This window comes from Chrysochloris asiatica, unplaced genomic scaffold, assembly GCF_000296735.1.
Source record: "Chrysochloris asiatica unplaced genomic scaffold, ChrAsi1.0 scaffold00174, whole genome shotgun sequence".
Taxonomy (NCBI): Eukaryota; Metazoa; Chordata; class Mammalia; order Afrosoricida; family Chrysochloridae; genus Chrysochloris; species Chrysochloris asiatica.
In genome coordinates, this window is record NW_006408692.1 from 4,049,981 (window position 1) to 4,067,564 (window position 17,584).

The 17,584-nt window shown below is 41.5% G+C and overlaps 2 protein-coding genes across 2 annotated transcripts in view; one reads left to right on the forward strand and one right to left on the reverse strand.

Annotated features, from left to right (window-relative positions):
• Nucleotides 1-8,416, reverse strand: part of CCDC38 (coiled-coil domain containing 38) — a 100,939-nt gene extending 92,523 nt beyond the window's left edge. Inside the window, exon 1 of the mRNA XM_006871815.1 lies at nucleotides 8,160-8,416. Within this exon, the coding sequence (XP_006871877.1) occupies nucleotides 8,160-8,416 (257 nt within the window). The remainder of the gene's footprint in view (nucleotides 1-8,159) is intronic.
• A 451-nt stretch (nucleotides 8,417-8,867) lies between these two features.
• The window catches only part of AMDHD1 (amidohydrolase domain containing 1), a 33,873-nt gene continuing 25,156 nt past the window's right edge, over nucleotides 8,868-17,584 (forward strand). Inside the window, exon 1 of the mRNA XM_006871800.1 lies at nucleotides 8,868-9,069. Coding sequence (XP_006871862.1) covers nucleotides 8,933-9,069 — 137 coding nt within the window. The 5' untranslated portion in view covers nucleotides 8,868-8,932. The remainder of the gene's footprint in view (nucleotides 9,070-17,584) is intronic.

Genomic DNA, 17,584 nt, shown 5'->3' on the forward strand with positions numbered 1-17,584 from the left:
CAAACAACTGCCTCTTGGTCCATGTACAGATTCCTCATGAGCACAATTGAGTGTTCTGGATACTCACACTTTGTAATGTTGTCTATAGCTTGTCATGATCCACACAACTGAAAGCCTTTGTGTAGTCAATAAAGTCCAGGTAAACTTCTTTCTGGTATTTTCTGCTTTCAGCCAAGATCCATCGAACATCAACAATGATATCCCTTGTTCCATGGCCGCTTCTGAATCCAGCTTGAACCTCTGGAAGTTCTCTGTCAATGTATGATTGTAGCTGCTTCTGTAATACCTTTAGCAAAACATTATTCGCATGGGATATCAGAGAGATTGTCCGATGATTTCCACATTCCATTGGGTCACCTCTCTTTGGAATGGGCACAAATATGAATCGCTTCCAATCAGTTGTCCAGATAGTTATTTTCCAAATTTCTTTGCAGAGATAAGTGAGTGCCTCCAGTGCTGCCTCACTTTTTTGGAAGACTTCAAATTTTATCCCATCAATTCCTGGTGCCGTGTTCTGCCAATTCCTTCAATGAGGTTATTGAAAATAGCATGACTTGGATCAGGTACCCCTCAGTTCTCAAACTGACACCTTTGCTCTTCAACACTACAGAGGTCTTGTGTAGCAAATTTGCCTAGTCTATACGTCGTTTGATTTCTTGACTGCTGTTTTTCTATGAATGTTGATGGCTGAGTCGAGCAAAACGAAGTCTTTGACAACTTCAATCTGTTCTCCGTTTATATGAAAAATTTTTAAATTGATCCAGTAGTAAGGATTTTTGGTTTCTTTACATTGAGATGCAACCTATATCCAAGACTGTGGTCTTTGATCTTCATTAGTATTTTAAGTCCTCATTTCCTCCAAGCCTGATGCCATGTTTTTCTTCATATAATACAGCTTCTCCGATTATTTGCTCAGCATGCAGATTGAATGAGTATGGTGTAAAAATATAACCCTGGCATACTCCTTTCCTAATTTTAAACTATTTAGTGTTCCCTTGTTCTGTTCAAACAGCTGCCTCTTGGTCTATGTACAGGTTCCTCATGAACACAATTAAGTGTTCTGGAGTACTCATTCTCTGCAATGTTGTCCATAGCTTGTCATGATTCATACAATCAAAAGCCTTTGCATAGTCAATAAAACACAGCTAAACATCTTTTTGGTAGTCTGTGATTTCAGCCAAGATCCATCTGATGTCAGCAATGATATTCCTTGTTTCCCATCCTTGTCTGTATGTGACTTGAACCTCTGGCGGTTCTCTGCTAGTGTACTCTTCTCTGTAATGCCTTGTAAATCCCGTCACTGATTATTAACCACCTTAGGTGAAACCTTTCTTTTCATTGCCTGTTCCTCACTGTAACAATTTATGATTGCTGCTGTAACAAATGAGCACAAAATTAGTAACTTAAGACAACAGAAATTTATTATCTTATAGCTTTGGAGGGCTGAAGTCTGAAATGTGTCTCAGGAGGTAAAATCAAAAGGTCAGCAGACTACATCCTTTCTAGAAACTCCATCAGAGGATCTGTTTCCTTGCTTTTTCAGCTTCTAGAGTCCTAGTGTGGTGTTGTAGGATAAACACTGGATTGCTAGTCACAAGGTTGATGGGTCAAACTCACCAGCTGCTCCTTGGAAACCTTATATAGGATTGCTATGAATTGGAACTAACTTGATGGCACTTCACAACAAAAGAGGTTGCCTGCATTCCTGGGCTCTTAACCCATTCCTTTTTTCTTCAAAGCCCATCACTCCAACCTCCACTTCCATTGTCATATCTCTTTCTTGCTTCCCCCTTTAGCCATCCCTGTGATTAGGTGGGGTTCATCCAGATATTTCAGAATAATCTCCTCAATTCAAAATCATTAATTAAGCATGTCTACAAAGCCTCTTTTGCCATATAAGGTAGCATATTCACAGCCTCTTTTTCCATATAAAGTACCATCGTCCCGGGATTACAATGTGGACATCTTTGAGGGAGGGAGGCATTCTATCTACCACACTCCCCAAATCTCACTTCCTTCTCAGACTTGCCTCTTGTTGTCAGTCTATTTGCCTAGGTCTAATTCTCCCCTTCCTCCTTCCCATCCTCTCTTCCTTTCTCCAACAAATACTCGTGCCAGGCACTGTTCTACATGTTGATTGCTACACTGGTAAACAAAACAAAGATCTCTGTTCTTGTAGGTTTTATTTGAGGTAGGGGCGGAGTTGGGTTGACAGGGTGGTAATAGGCAATATAAAAAAACACACACAAAAAATAACTTTTATCATGTGTTGAAAAGTGATGAGGTTCTGTAGAAAAAATAAAGAAGAATTCGAACACAGAACAGAACCTTCTTAGCATATAGTTTAAAGGCTCTTGATGCAACAGACTGTGTTTATGGTAGAATACTCTCCTTTTCTTACTCTCCCAATCTGCCATGGAATCTAATAGTATGAGGCACAAAGCTCATTGACTGATATATTCTTTACCTTCAGAAGTTAGTGATCCTGGCAAAAAATTCGAAGTCATTGTGTCTCCTGGCCCTGTTCAAAGAAAAGGAAATACATTTTTAAAAAATTCCACAACACTGTATGTTGTTGTGAGTTGTCATGAGTGCCCTATATTGCACTGCCCCCAGAGGGTTTTCATGTTGTGACCTTTGAGAAGTTGATACCCAGCTCTTTCTTCTGAAATTGATGGATTTGAACTGGCAACATTTTGGCTAGTAGTCAAGCATAATGCATCTGCACCACCCAGGGGCTTCAAGCATTCTACAAGGAGTTAAGTTGAACTTACAGTGACTCCCAAACAGCTTTTACAGACTTTAAAAGCAATGGACTCACAAACCCTTTAAATAAGCAAATCTAATTCTGTAAACTTATCCCACGAAAATAAACAGATGAGTGGGCAAAAAAGTATGTACAGTAATGTTTGGCAGAGTATTATTTCACAAATAGGGAGTTGGGTTAAATAACTGGTATAGCACTGTGGATCAGCATTGCACTGTGAACCACAATGTTAGCAGTTCAAACCCCCCCCCCCTCCTTGGGAACCCTATACAGGGTCGCTATGAGTCAGAACCTGACTCCATGGCACTTAACAACAACAACAACATATATAGTGGATTGCCATGTAGCCCCTAAAATGATGCTGTTGTTGTTGTTAAGTGGCATCAAGTCATCAGTTCCAACTCATGGTGACCCTGGAATAGTGTTAATAAAAACTCATGCACAATCAGAGAAGTGTTTGAAAGACTGTTCCCTAAACTTTAATAACAGTTATTTGAAGCAATCTCATCTTTCATTTTTATAAGGGTTGGGTTAGGGCTAGGTGAGGGCGACACTCACCTTGGCCATAAAATTTAAGGAGGTATTATAAAACTTCAGTTACCAAAATCAATGCAAATGCACTGATTTCCATGGAAAAATAATCTAGGTATTTAAACTCCATCAGCATCTCACAGCAGTCTGAACAATCCCTACATTGTATGCTCTTCTTGTTGTATTGTCAAGTCTTTGCAAACCCCCCACCCCCAACCCATTGCCATCAGGTTGATTCTGACTCGTAGCAACCCTATGTGACACAGTAGACGTGCTCCACAGGGTTGCAGAGATTCAATCTTTACTGGAACAGACAGCTTCACCTTTCTCCCTCAGAGTGACTGGGGGTTTGAACCACTGACCTTGAGGTTCTAATATTTACTAATATTTATTAATTATGTGATTTTATATCCAGCAACTATAAAAACCAAGATGAAGCAGAAAAGAAATTGTCAAAACTTTAAAAAGACAAAAAATTTTTTACAAAACCCCACAACACTGATGAAATACCTTTTATTGACCATGATGGGGTTCATTCTAATAGGGGGAACAGAAGTGTTGGTAATAACTGATGGCGGTTTTGATCAGTATTTAGAATTTGAGCGCCTGATACTAAAGATTCCTAGAAGATTCTCTCATAATTTTATACTCTGCACTCATTCCCATTCCAATAGTTTTAATCACCTCCTTCTTGTTACACCTCTTCAATCCTCTATTTATCTAAATTTATGCACTCCCCACCCTTACCCCAGCTTCCTTTATCCCAAAAGTCTATCTGCAATAGCAGTTTTAGTCATGGGTCTTAGCACTGTTCACCCACAGAAAAACTGGAAAAAAGACCCTGTTTGTATAGGTCAACCATCAATAGAAGATACCTGCCCTTATTTCATATAGCCAGTAATTCATAAACGTGCAACCAAAATCAACTGTCTATCCAAGTACAACACCTATGAGTAATTAAAGGGCAGTGATGGACCTAAAGCAGGGAGAACGAGAAAGCCAGCCAGCTATCCTTAGGAAGGAATTATAGACTTTTCTGGAATAAACCAATATGATGTACAGAACAGGAAAGCCTTGAAACTGGTCATTATCTTTGTTGTGCAAAATAAAACAAATGTGGCTAACCAAATGTTCTGTTCCAAAAGAGAGGGAAAATGTCATTGGATTATCTAGTAAATGTCTGGAAATTCACATTTAAAATGCAAGTTCAAATTCAACTCCCAATGGAAAAAGATCTCAAAAATATTAGGGATTTAAATGATGGTATGTAACTGCAAACCTTAGTTGTTGGAGATAGCACAAGTTACTGTTTCAGAGCATGGACTCCCATCTATGCTGTTTAATCCTCACACCTCAATTTTCTCATATTTAAATGAAGCGTGAGCTATACCTTCAACCATGAACTCAAGCATACCAACAATAGTGAAGGTGACACAGGACTGGACAACATTGCTTACTGTTCAATGCCTAAGGTTTTCTTGCGCTGGCACCAACTCAAACAGATGTAACTAACAACACAAAGGGATGATAATAATAATGCCTACCGACTGGGATTGCCTGGGAAGCATAATTATGAGATGGGTTTCTGATCCCAAGGTCAGCAGTTTAAATCTACCAACTGCTCCGCAGGAGAAACATGAGACTTCCTGCTTCCATAAAGATTTACTGCATCAGAAACCCTATACAGGGTCGCTACGAGTCGGACCCGACTCAGTGGCACACAACCACTACCACCACCACCAGTGGGACTGTTAGACAAATCAATATATGCCCAATGCTTTGGACAGTCCAGTGATAGATATCATTAGATTTGGTGTCACACAGACCTCCTTCTGTTCCAGACTATATTCTTGTTGTTAAGGGCTGTCAAGTCAGTTCCAACTCATAGCAACTCTGTATAGGGTTTCCAAGGAGCACCTGGTGAGCTTCAACCACCAAACTTGCAGTATAGCACATTAGCCTGCAGAGCCACACCATACAGAATCCTTACTAATTTTTATTATTAATTTTAACCATAGGCTAATATATGGTATATGTAAGCTGTTTAAATGTAATATTTCTTAGATTATATGAAGACTAACAACAGCAAAATATAAAATTATTTAGCAAAATCTTTCTACATTGAATTATATTATTAGAAACTAAGTGGAAGCCTGTTGTTAGTTTTCTCCTTTTCCTTTAATTATTGTTTTATTCCAAAAAAGCTATTAATATAGGCTCACAAATACTAATCACTACACTAATGTCGCTAAAAATCAGAGAATTTGACAAAATCAGTGACTATGAAAAAACAATGGCTATAGCTTCCAGGACCAGATGGCGGAGTAGGCAGATGCACTGAGCAGACCCTCTGTGATAAAGACGGAAGGAAACAGATACAGATGGTGGTCTTGGAACCCTGAGCTTCAGCGGACAGGACAGAGCGGTGGATTGAGTGCCAAATGGAGGAGGAAGCTGAACAAGAGCAGCAAGAGAGAAGAAAAATGGGTAGACTGTGGGCTGGCAACAACAAAAAAAATACTCATAAAGTAAACAGAGGGACTAATGTAGTTACTGAACTTTCAAATGAAGAGAAAATCAAGATTTCAAGAAAAAAAGAAAATAATAAAAATAAGCCTGACTGTAACTATAAAACCTAGACCAAGCCTTACTCTTAGCCCTAGGCCAACACTTTCCCCCAAGACTAACCCTAGTTTAAAAAAAAAAAAAAAAATCACTTTCTTTAACAAAAGTAAACCCCAGAAACACTACTGAATAGAAAATGAAGCAATACACTGGCAGCAACTTAAAATAATAGTGCATGCTTGTAGCATGTTCAGATGAAACAATGGGATTGGAATGTCATTGTAATTGGGACATAATGACAACTCTGATTGGTGCACATCAGAAGGTTCAAAAAGTAAATCAGCATGGAGTTTTAACCTTGTATATATATTGGTACATGTAAACTGGGCTTTCAAGAAATGCTTTTATTGTTATTACTAACTACTGAGATGTTTTTATTAAAAAATAATGCATTTTGAAAAAATAATGCATTTCGGTTGATACACAAAAATTTATGATCAGTCATTCTTTTGTCACCCTCTTTGAAAGTGTGGTCTGCACCCCTCCTATTCCTTTAGAGACACCTCTGGGACAGCCTCAGGTGCATAGAAGTGTCATGGAAGTCCTCATTTATGCTGCATGGAGTAATGCTCTTTCTTCCCAGTCCCTTTCTAAGAAGGAAAGTACCTATTGTATTTGAGGAACAGCTAGTGGGATTTAAACACAGTGAGCAAAGGAGAGAGAGATTGATGAGGCCCAAGAGATACCAAGCACCAAGTCACTAGGGCATTGTAGGTCATTTACCCAGTGAGATGGGGGGGCTATTCAATGCATCATCACTACTGTGCTGAGAAGAGACTACAGAAGGGGATGAGGATAGAACAGGGACATTTGTTGGGAGCTGCAGGCATTATCCAGATGCTGGTTGGTTTGCTTTAATTAATTCTTACTTTCCTCTGACATTTGTGCAATTGCATGTGGTCACAGAGTCAGGTCCTTTGACACATATCATCTATCATCTTACAGACTCATTGATTTTCAAACACAGCATATGAAAAGTACCTACTCACAGTAGGCTTATGATAGGGAAATGGCTGCTCATACTGTTGTTGAGGTAGATAATATCTCTCTAGTCCGCTGTCATCTCCCACTAAACTATTGCCAATGGAGCTGATTCCAATTTATAGTGACCAGTACAACTGATCCATTGCATTTCCTGGAAAGACTAGGGAAGGACTTGAGTGGAAATTTTTGCCATCTGGTCATTTGAGAGTATTCTACTAGCAATATCAGTGCAAACTTGGGAGGTTTGTGTCCACCTTGGTGCAGAGTCAACTTTCTAACCCTGGGGTTTTGGGAAAGAAAAATGGGGTTTCATAAAATCCAATCCTAAAGTCTTAGACCAACTCAAAACAAAATTAACACTTGTTTGTGTTTGATTTTCACAAACTTCTCTACAACCCAACATAAATGGATGTAAGATCCTCTACGTAAGAAATAAAAAGCTGTTTATCTCTTACATGAAAGTGAGGATTTAGGGAGATTCTCAGATCAATGCCTTTCATTTTTTTTCTTCCATCTCCTCCCCTCTCACATTGGACAAACTCTAGCAGGAAGGGCTGCTGGCTGTATCTCTAGGTGGTTTATACTGAGACCAGAGCTAGGAGCTTTCTGTTTACACTAAGGTCAGGAGCCCCTGGGTCCTTGGCCTGCTCAATGACCTTCCTCTCCTGATTAGGTCAGAAGCAGAGCAAAACCATGAGGCAATTATTTTCAGTTTGACCTTTAAGGCCTTGCTGGCGTCAAACTAACTAATTTGTGTGGATTTTTCTGTTGACATTCCTCACCACCCCTTTTTCAAACTGAAAAAATAAGTGGAGGTCAAGAGTTAAGAAAAGAAGGGGCGGAGTCAGCAAAACCTGGAATCTGCAAGAGTTTCCATAGCAGTTGATAAGCAGGGTACGAAGTGGGTGGGAATTACAGTCCATCTTCTTTAAGAAACTTTGATTCTGCCTCCAACCTTGGTCACTACCCACAAAAAACAAACAAAACAAAACAAATCCAATCCAGCTGATTCCAACTCTTAAGGACCAGCAGACCGCCTTCATCTGGCCTTCTTTCGGTGAACAGCAGAGCACATAATTTATCAGGACTTCTTGCAAGTAGATGTGTTGTTAACTGCCATGGAGTCGGTTCTGGCTCATAAAGCTCCTGTAAGGAGCAACTGGTAGATTTGAACCACAGACCACGTGGTTAGCAGTCCGGTGCTGATCCATAGTGCCGCTGGAGGAGGGTGAAGGGAAGAAAACTGTTTTACCTCAACGAGTTTGGATCCTCGAGTATTTGCAACCAATCCTTCAAGAAGGAGTTGGGGAAAGGTGGACAGGAGCGCCAATCCGTTCTTGGGGATCGTTTTACTCTCCCTGGCCCGGGTTCTCCTTCATTTCTGGGTGTTTTGTAGGACATCCGGGAGCCGAGCTGGCCAACCGTAAAGTCCGTGGCACCCGCTTGGCGGCCACGCGGGCCCAAGAGCAACAAGCCGGCCGCAGCTCCCGCTTCTGTAGCTTCCTTCATCTGTGAACCCTCAGCGCTCTGGGTTCACGTCCCCCTCACTCTGCCCCCTCCCTTGGCGCCCTTGTCCCTGGGCACAGGATCCCCGATTCCCGCATCCGCTCTGGTCCGTGAATCACCCCTCGGTACCACCCCCTTCACCCCACGTCCTCTCAGCCAAGTGTTTGACGCAGCCCACTTGCACCTTTCCGTGTGACCACGCGTCAGTTTCCTTATCTGTAAAGCAGGGACGAAAATCTCTACCTCGTTTACCTAGACTGTGACGAAACGACCACAGAAGAGGGGGTTCCATTATAATGTTTATTGGTATTTATTCCTATTGCTGTTGGTACTGTAGGCGTACTTGCCATGATCTGAGGGGTGGAGAGATTTCGTCTACGGTTTCAAAGGGCAACGGTAGCGAGCGCCCGCCTCCGCTCCACCCTCGAGTGTTTGGGCGGCTGGGTCTGCGGACCTCAGTCCTCTGTGGCCCGAACAGCCTGAGTCCGGCGGCCTGCTCGTGGTCTCGCGCTCGGCGACATGGCGGGCGGCCACCGCCTCCTGCTGGAGAACGCGCGCCAAGTAGTGCTCGTGTGCGCGCGTGGGGAGCGCTTTCTGACAGGCGCAGAGCTGCGCAGCCTGGCGGTGCTGGAGGGTGCCAGCCTGGTGGTGGGCACGTAAGTGGGGTAACCGGCCGAGAGCAGCTGGGCTTGGTGCTTCTCAATCGTGTGCATGGCCCAGGAAAATGAGGTCAAAGTTTTGCCGGAACCAAGAGAGAGACTTTGGCAAAACTTCCTTTTAGGTGACTGTTCCTAACAAGTCTAACTGCTTTGTTGTTGTTGTTGAGTGCCGTCGAGTCGATTCCGACCCATAGCGACCCTGTATAGGGTTTCCAAGAAGCAGCTGGTGAGCTTGAACCACCGACCTTGCAGTTCAAATGATTTTGCAGTCTGGCGCATTAGCCCACAACGCCACTCCAGGATTAACTGCTTTGGGCAGTAGTAATTTGGTGTTTTTGGGGGGAAGAGGGGGCTCAAGCAAAACATGCCATCAGGACACATCAAGATCCTGCCTCAGGTGCTAAAACATCATTGTCCCACATTCAGAAGGGATGCACTACAATGCTTCTTGAAGGGTGGCCAAGGAACCACTTGTGACAGGGTGGCCTTATGTTTTTTGCCAAAAGACAGATTTCTGAACGCCACTTTCAAATCTTTTGGATCCAAATCTCAAGGGATGGAGCTCTGAGACCTGAGTTTTTAAAGAGCACATCTTGTACTTCCTAAGGTTGTACACTAGAGCTTCAACACCACTTAAAATGTTTAACGAGGTTTGGGGTGCTAGGAAATCAATATTCAGCCAGTAGAAAAAAAGGACACCGTCAGTTATCCCCCCCCCCTTAACCTTCTGAGCTTTCTGCCAGAGGTGAGGAAATTAGCCAAAGGCTTGGAGAAGCGGCGGATCCGGACTGGGTTTGGGGTTGGATGCTGATTTAAGTCAGAGACATCATGGCTCAACGATAGCCCAAAAAATATCAGAATTTCACAAATAGATCATCGCTTATCTAGGCTGTGTAAGTAAGGTGTGTAAGAGCCCATCTTTTAGAGTTTTAATCCAAAAGACAGAGACTTTATAATAAAATTAATAAAGGTACAAAACATATCTGTTGTTGTCAAAATCAGTTTGCTAAAAGCAGTGAACAGATTTGGCACACTTGTTTAGGAAGGTGAGAAAATTTCCTCATGGGTTCACCAACGCATCTATAAAAAAGGTAGTATTGTCATTACCAATATGTTCTCCATAACTGTGTTCACATCAAAACCACAGAAAACAGGGAAAGAAAAAATTGACCAGTGGTATAGAAGATGGTTTTTCAATTTGTCTGTTACCACATTAAAACGAACTTTTAGGAACACTCAGAACTTAGGTGTTAAAACAATTTGTTTAGTACAGGATTGGATTGTTTTTATTTTCATTAATATCATCAGTGTTATATACATATGCAAAATAAAAAAGTACTGAATTGTAATAATTATCTAGTTATTCAAGTTGTTTTGAAACACATCCCCCACTTTTATTATGTGAGTATTTTAAGGCAAAGGTGTTTTCAGGGTGAGTAGTTAGACAATCATGTCAAAGGTTTGCATCCTTTTCCTTGTACAGAACTGTGTGTTCAAACATGATTCCATCCTGCTTTGATTTGGTAAACTGGATGAGAACAAGCTGTGAGTGTGGGTGTCTAGGAGAGGGGTTTGATGTAAAACTGCAGAGGAGTAGACGGTTCCATTTCAAAGCCAGGAAATGCATGGGTTTTACTCATGTTTTCTAGTTATAAACAACTTGCCTAGTGATGCTGTAACAGAAGAAAAGGTGACTTTAAAGAACAGAAATTTAGCGTCTTCTAGCTCTAGAGACTAAAAGACCAAATCAGGATCTTAGTCCCTGGCATACCTTGTTTTTTTGGTTTATAGAAGACCCTTACATGGTGTCCATGGTCATCATAATTATTGTTTTATTATAATTACACTGTAGCTTCTAGAGTCAAGTAAGGTTTTGCTTGCTAGCTTGCTTTACTTTCAGGAGATTCTGTAGAATTTTTTTTCCTGAGCTTTTCATAATAGAAAGTTAATATTAAAAAAATCAGTACAATCCTGCTTTTTCCCCCTTTAAAATGTATGTAAGATATATATTCATTGTAGAAAAAAGTGGAAAAATACAGATGAGCAAAACAAACAAAAAATCACTCAAAGATTCACAAATCAGTGAACTAACGCCAACATGTAGGTGTTTATCCTTTCAGATGCTTTCCTTTGCAAATGTTGTTGTTAGCTACCTGGTGTGGAACTATAGGATAAGCACCCACCAACTGCTCTTTGGAAACTCTGTACAGGGTTGCTATGAGTCAGAATCAACTCGATGGCACTTAACAACAACACCAATGAGTTGGTTCCCATTCACAACAACCCAACATACAACAGAATTCTACACTGCCTAGTCCTGTGCCATCCTCATAATCATTCCTATGTTTGAGACCATTGTTGCAGACATTGTATGGGTCTATCTTGTTGAGTGTCTTCTTTTTTTTGTAAACCTCTAATAAACATACTATCTTCTGGGACTGGTCCCTTCTGATAACATGTCCAAAGTACGTGAAACTTTGGCTGTACTTTTTCCAACACAGATTTGTTCATTCTTCTGGGAGTTCATGGTATATTTGATATTATTCACTAATACCATATTTCAAAGGCATCAATTCTTCTTTTCTCTTCTTGATTGTCAGACTTCTGCATGTATATGAGGCAGTTGAAAATATCAAGGCTTGGGTCAGGTGCTCCTTTGCATTTTAACACTTCAATGAAGAGATCTTTTGCAGCAGATTTACCCAATGCAATAGGTTATTTGATTCCCTGACTGCTGCTTCCATGGGCGTTGATTATGGATCCAGAATGAAATCCTTGACAACTTCAGTCTTTTCTCGGTTTATCATGATGTTGTTTGTTGTGAGAAATTGTGTTGTTTTCTTTATGTTGAAGACCATAATATTTTATCTTTATCAGTAAGTGCTTCAAGTCCTCTTCCGTGTTAGCAAACAAGGTTGTGTCATTTGCATCTCACAGGTTGTTAATAAGTCTTTCTTCAATCCTGATGTCACATTCTTCTTCATATAGCCCAGCTTCTTGGATTACTGGTTCAGCATACAGATTAAATACACACGGTGAAAGGATACATGATGCAATCCTGACACACACTTATCATGATTTTAACCACGAAGTGTCCTCCTTGTCCTGTTCAAATGCCAGTCTCTTGGTCTATGTGTACGATCCACATGAGCTCACTGTAACATCTTACAGAATTCACAAACCTTCAAGGAAATGTTTCATGCAGTTGTGGAGGCTGTTGGTTCCGAGTTCAGACATCAATCTAGAGGATTCTCTTCATTTATGGTTGTGTAGGTTGATGGACCCAAATCGGCAGGTCAGACCAGACGATAGGCTATTATTGACTCACAAGGCTGTAGAAGCTGGCAAATAAGCTCAGGTGATAGGCTGCTGGCTCAAGTCTCAAGAACCAGAAGTCAGGCAAAGGGAAGTCAGATGTGCAGTCCCAAGTAAGAGAGTGCACTTTGCCAAAACATTATCTTGGTTTTCCAGGTCTTGCTTTGTGAGACTTACAGAATCACAGAGTATCCAAAGCAAAAGAAGTGACTCTTACTTGGTTGGTCAAGCAAAGGAGCACACTGGGACTCACATCACCAAGACAGCTCCCTGAGTTATTTTTATTAGGGTCTTCTAGGGCAGTAATATCTGATTGGTGTTTGTCAGTATGACGCAGCACAAGAGCTAGTGATCTGTACATACTCAGTTGGGATGTGCCGTGGAGTCAGTTCTGATTCATAGCAACCCTATACAGGATTTCCGAGGCTGTAATTCTTTATGGGAGCAGAAAGCCTCATCTTTCTCCCGTGGAACAGCTGGTAATTTTAACTGCTGACCTTAAGGTTAGCAGCCCAGTTCGTAACCACTGCACTACCAGAACTCCTAAAAAATGGTGTATTGCTGGTGCCCAGGGTGTTGATGGTATGTTTTCAGTCTCATGAGATCAAAATATCAGTGAGAACGTGCTGGTCATTACTGTGCATGATAGATCTATGTCAGCGTCTTGTTTTCCTAATTATGCAGGAAGCTAGTGGTTTACGGAAAAAGGAAGTAGATTAAAACAGGAAGTTCTCATTTTAGCACAGATACCAAAGATGGTGGTTAATTTGCAGACCATAACCCCAAAGAAACTAAGGGTGGTGACTTGAGTCACACCCTCTAGGAAGGTGGGGACTCAAGATACATTCCACTTTAACTTTGACTCATTAACATAACAGACATTTCACTCCAAAATGGGATCATACCCACAGGTATGTTGTTGTTGTTGTTAAGTGCCGTCAAGTCGGTTCCGACCCATAGCGACCCTGTACAGGGTTTCCGAGGGTGTAAATCTTTATGGGAGTAGAAAGCCTCATCTTTCTCCCATGGAGCGGCTGGTAGTTTCGAACCGCTGACCTTAAGGTTCGCAGCCCGATTCGTAACCACTATGTTACCAGAGCTCCTACCCACAGGCATAGAGGCTAGGTTTTACAATGCATTACCAATGGAGGACTACAGTTGGAAGGGCCATTCTTAAGTCACTGCACTGCAGGAAGAATGTTTTTACTTAGTTTCCTTCAATAACCATCCTTGCACATAAGTCTTTGTTTAAAATATAATGAGTAGGACTTCACTAGAAGGACACTAGTATTCTTAGAAAGGTAAATAATCATGAGCTTAGTGAGGTCAGGAAGAAGGCCCTCAAAATTTCCCTCAACACAGATTAAAGCTATTAGCTATTTCTTAGGTATAATCTTGTTAAAACACCCCTCTTAAAGCAGATATGTACGTGATAATTTATCAGGTTTTTTTCCATGTGACTAATACAGTATTGATGCCTTTGAGTTGTGGTGTTGGAGGAGAGTACTGAAAGTGCCATGGACTGCCAAAAGAACCAATAGGTCTGTTTTGGAGGAAGTGCAGCCAGAGTGCTCCTTGGAGGCCAGGATGGCTAAACTTCGTCTCTCCTACTTTGGACATATTGTCCGGAGGAAACAATCGCTGGAGAAGGATGTCATGCTGGGTAGGGTGGAGGGTCAGAGAAAAAGAGGAAGACCCCCAATGAGATGGATCAGCCAGGTGGCATCATTGATGGACTCGGGTGTGGCAGCGGTAGTGAGGTTGGCCCAGGATCGGACATTGTTTCGTTGTGCATGGGGTCGCTATGAGTCGGTTCCGACTCGATGGCACCTGACAACAATACAGTATTTATTTGTTCATTTTTTATTGTGAACTGAGTGATAGTTTACATGAGAGAATATCAGCTTTACACCATCGTTTCATTGCAATGATTACAATCTCCTCCATGCCTCATCATTCAACAGTATTTGCTTCAGTTCCCTCTGTTTTTCTTTACTTTTTTGAGGCAGTGGTAGAGAGATGTACACAAAAACACTCAGGAATATATAATAATTTAAACAACCAAAGGGCACATTCTGAAAGCCTGCCTCCTAACCGCCAGCTCTTAGTCCCTCTCTTTCCATGAGCCTAGAGTCCTCACTTGCTCTCTCTCTCCATGTCATCATCTCTGCCTCCATCGCTGGTGTCCCTGCTTTTCTGGATAGGGTCCCACATTCTGCTATGTTCTTCTACCTTGATGGCCTTAGGGTCGTCTGTTCCTGGACTGTAAGATTAACGACACCCCCATTTTTGTTACAAAACTTCTCCCTTTACAGTTGTGATTAGTATAGTTTTATGCCAAATGAGACTCTATGTTGACAAAAGAGGGGGCAAATAGTCCTAGTAAGAGCATTCTCTTTGTTCTTTACCAATCAAGAGTCACTTTTGAATTTTGTTAGTTATTCCCACAACCAGAGTCACTAAACATCGGATGGATTCTCTAATTGAAACGGATGAGTCAAATTAAAGTGGTTCTTGATGAAGAGTTGTATTAATAAGGATGTTGTTATTGTTGTGAAGTGCCGTGGAGTCAGTTCCAACTCAGAGCAATCCTGTATAGGGTTTCAGAGGCTGTAAATCCTTAAAAGAGCAGACAGCCTTAATTCGAACTACTGACCTTGCATTTAGCAGCCCAGCTCCTAATCCACTATGCTATCAGGGCTCCTTTCTTTTAGCCATAGTCTTTATAAACGCCCATCAAACGACTTTTTCCTGATGGGTGGGTAAGAGAAGGAGGGAAAGATACTGATAATGAAGAGCTGATTCAGCTGTAATTGTTAACACGGCTAATTGTGACAGTAAAAACTTACAACTCTAACATGGGTATAAAGTAAGCTAGCTCAGATGCAGGAGGGAGGATCTCCCTACCATTAAAGAAGACCTAGAAGTGGGTGTGTCCTCAGACGCTGAGATCCCTGCGCATCAACCCTCCTCAACCCAGGGACAGAAAGCTATGACACTGGAGGAACACCAGAGGAGCAGTAGCAGAAGCAAGAGCCAGAGCACAGCCAGAGCAGTGACCTTCCCAGCCAAGAAGCCAGTAAAGCTTAGTGCCTTTTGGGTAGGAGGTTCATTTTCAGAGTCGGGTGCGTCCAGGCATTTCATTGGAGAGCTAGGTTTGCTGACCCATGGGGCTAGAACCAATGGCTTCAGGCTGAGGCTGATAGTGCAGTGTTGGACCCTGTGAGTATTTTTCAGCAACCCTAAAAAAGCTTTGTAATATTGCCCAGGCAGAGAGAGACCTGCCTGTGGGCATGGCTGACGAGAGACTGTCCTGGCTGGAACAAATATGAGCATTTCTGATTCTGCCTTGTAAACTGTTAACTTCCCTAATAAACGCGGTAACTTTGTGTTTGGGGTCTGAGTTCCATGTGGCCCTTGCAATGAATTTTCAAACCCAACTGAGTACAGAGTGCTGTGAAAGGATGGTTGCTGACATCTACCCCTTACTTCATTACGCTCACATTCAATGACATACCCAAACAACTCCCACCCGGTTTTTAATCCTTGCTCCTTACCTGCTTTTCACAGCATTTTCCAGCTCTTAGAATTTTAGGCCCCATCTCAATTTTGGTGACACTAATTTTCTGCGAGTGATACAGACCCAAAATAGCAGTGGCTGAAATATGATGAGAATTTGTTTCTCTCCTGTGTAAAAGTCCAGGGTTACTAATAACCATGCACCATGGAATCTTCAGGATCCAGGCTTTTTCTTGCTCCACCATGCATGGCCTTTTTTCCCACATCATGACCCAGGATGGCTGCCCCATCTCCAGTTATGGTGTCAATAGTGTAGCTATCAGTAATAGGAAAGGGAAATGAAAAACGGGCAAAGAGTACATGCTAATTAGATAACTTTTTTTAAGGCTACTTGAAAGTTGTTCATGATAGTCATTGAGCTGATTCTGATCATAGCAACCCCATGTGACAAAGTAGAACTGTCCCATAGGGTTTCTTGGCTATAATATTTATGGAAGCAAATTACCAGGTCTTTCTCCCACAGATTTGGTGATTGGCAGTCAAGCACTTGACTACTTGTGCAATAAGAGCTCCTTTATTTGAAGGTGTCAGATATTTCTACTTGACATCCTGTTGGCTAGAACTTGGTCCCATAACCATACCTCACTGATTGAGTGGCCGGGAAATGTGATCTTTGTGCTGGGTGGACATAGATATGTCCAGCTACTACTGTGCTAAGAGAGGAAAATCATCTTCAGAACAGTGAGCACTCCCTGCTGCACATATGTTGTTGGCTTTTTGTCTTGAATGTGGCTAAAGTTACTATTCTAAACACAGCTTCGAGATGGCAGCACAGTAAGTATTGACTGATTGACACATGACGACATCCACTAGAATGTTCCATGCTCCTGGATAGGAAGACTTAACATTGTGAAAATGTCAATACTGCCCAAAGCAATTTACACATATAATGCAATCCCAATCCAGGTTCCAACGACATTCTTCAAAGAGATGGAAAAAACAATTACCAACTTTATTTGGAAAGGAAAGATACCCAGGATAAGCAAAGCACTGCTTAAGAAGAAGAATAAGGTTGGCAACCGCTCACTCCCTGACTTCAAAAGTTATTACATGGCTACAGTGGTCAAACAGCTTGGTACTAGTATAATCAAAGATACATTGATCAATGGAACAGAATTGAGAATCCAGAAATTAACCCATCCACATACAGCCAACTGATTTTTGAAAAATTACCTAAATATATCGCATGGGGAGGTGATAGTCTTTTCAACAGATGGTGCTGGCAGAACTGGAGAGCGATATGCAAAAGATTGAAACAAGACCTTTACCAACAAGACCTTATACAAAAACCAACTCAGCATGGATTAAAGACCTAAATGTGAATCCCAGAATTATGAAGGCCAGCAAAGAAAAAATAGGGACAAAGGTGAGGGCTGTAATTCAGGGCATACACGGACTACCAAACATTTTGAAAACTGCACAAACAAAAATAGACAAAATAGATGATTGGGACATACTGAAAATAAAAAAAGCTTATGTGCATCAAAAGACTTCACCAGAAGAGTAAAAAGGGAAACCTCAGAATGGGAAAAAATCTTTTGCAATGACACATCAGACAAGGGACTCATTTCTAAAATATATAGGAAACTACAACACCTCTACAAGAAAAAGACAAATA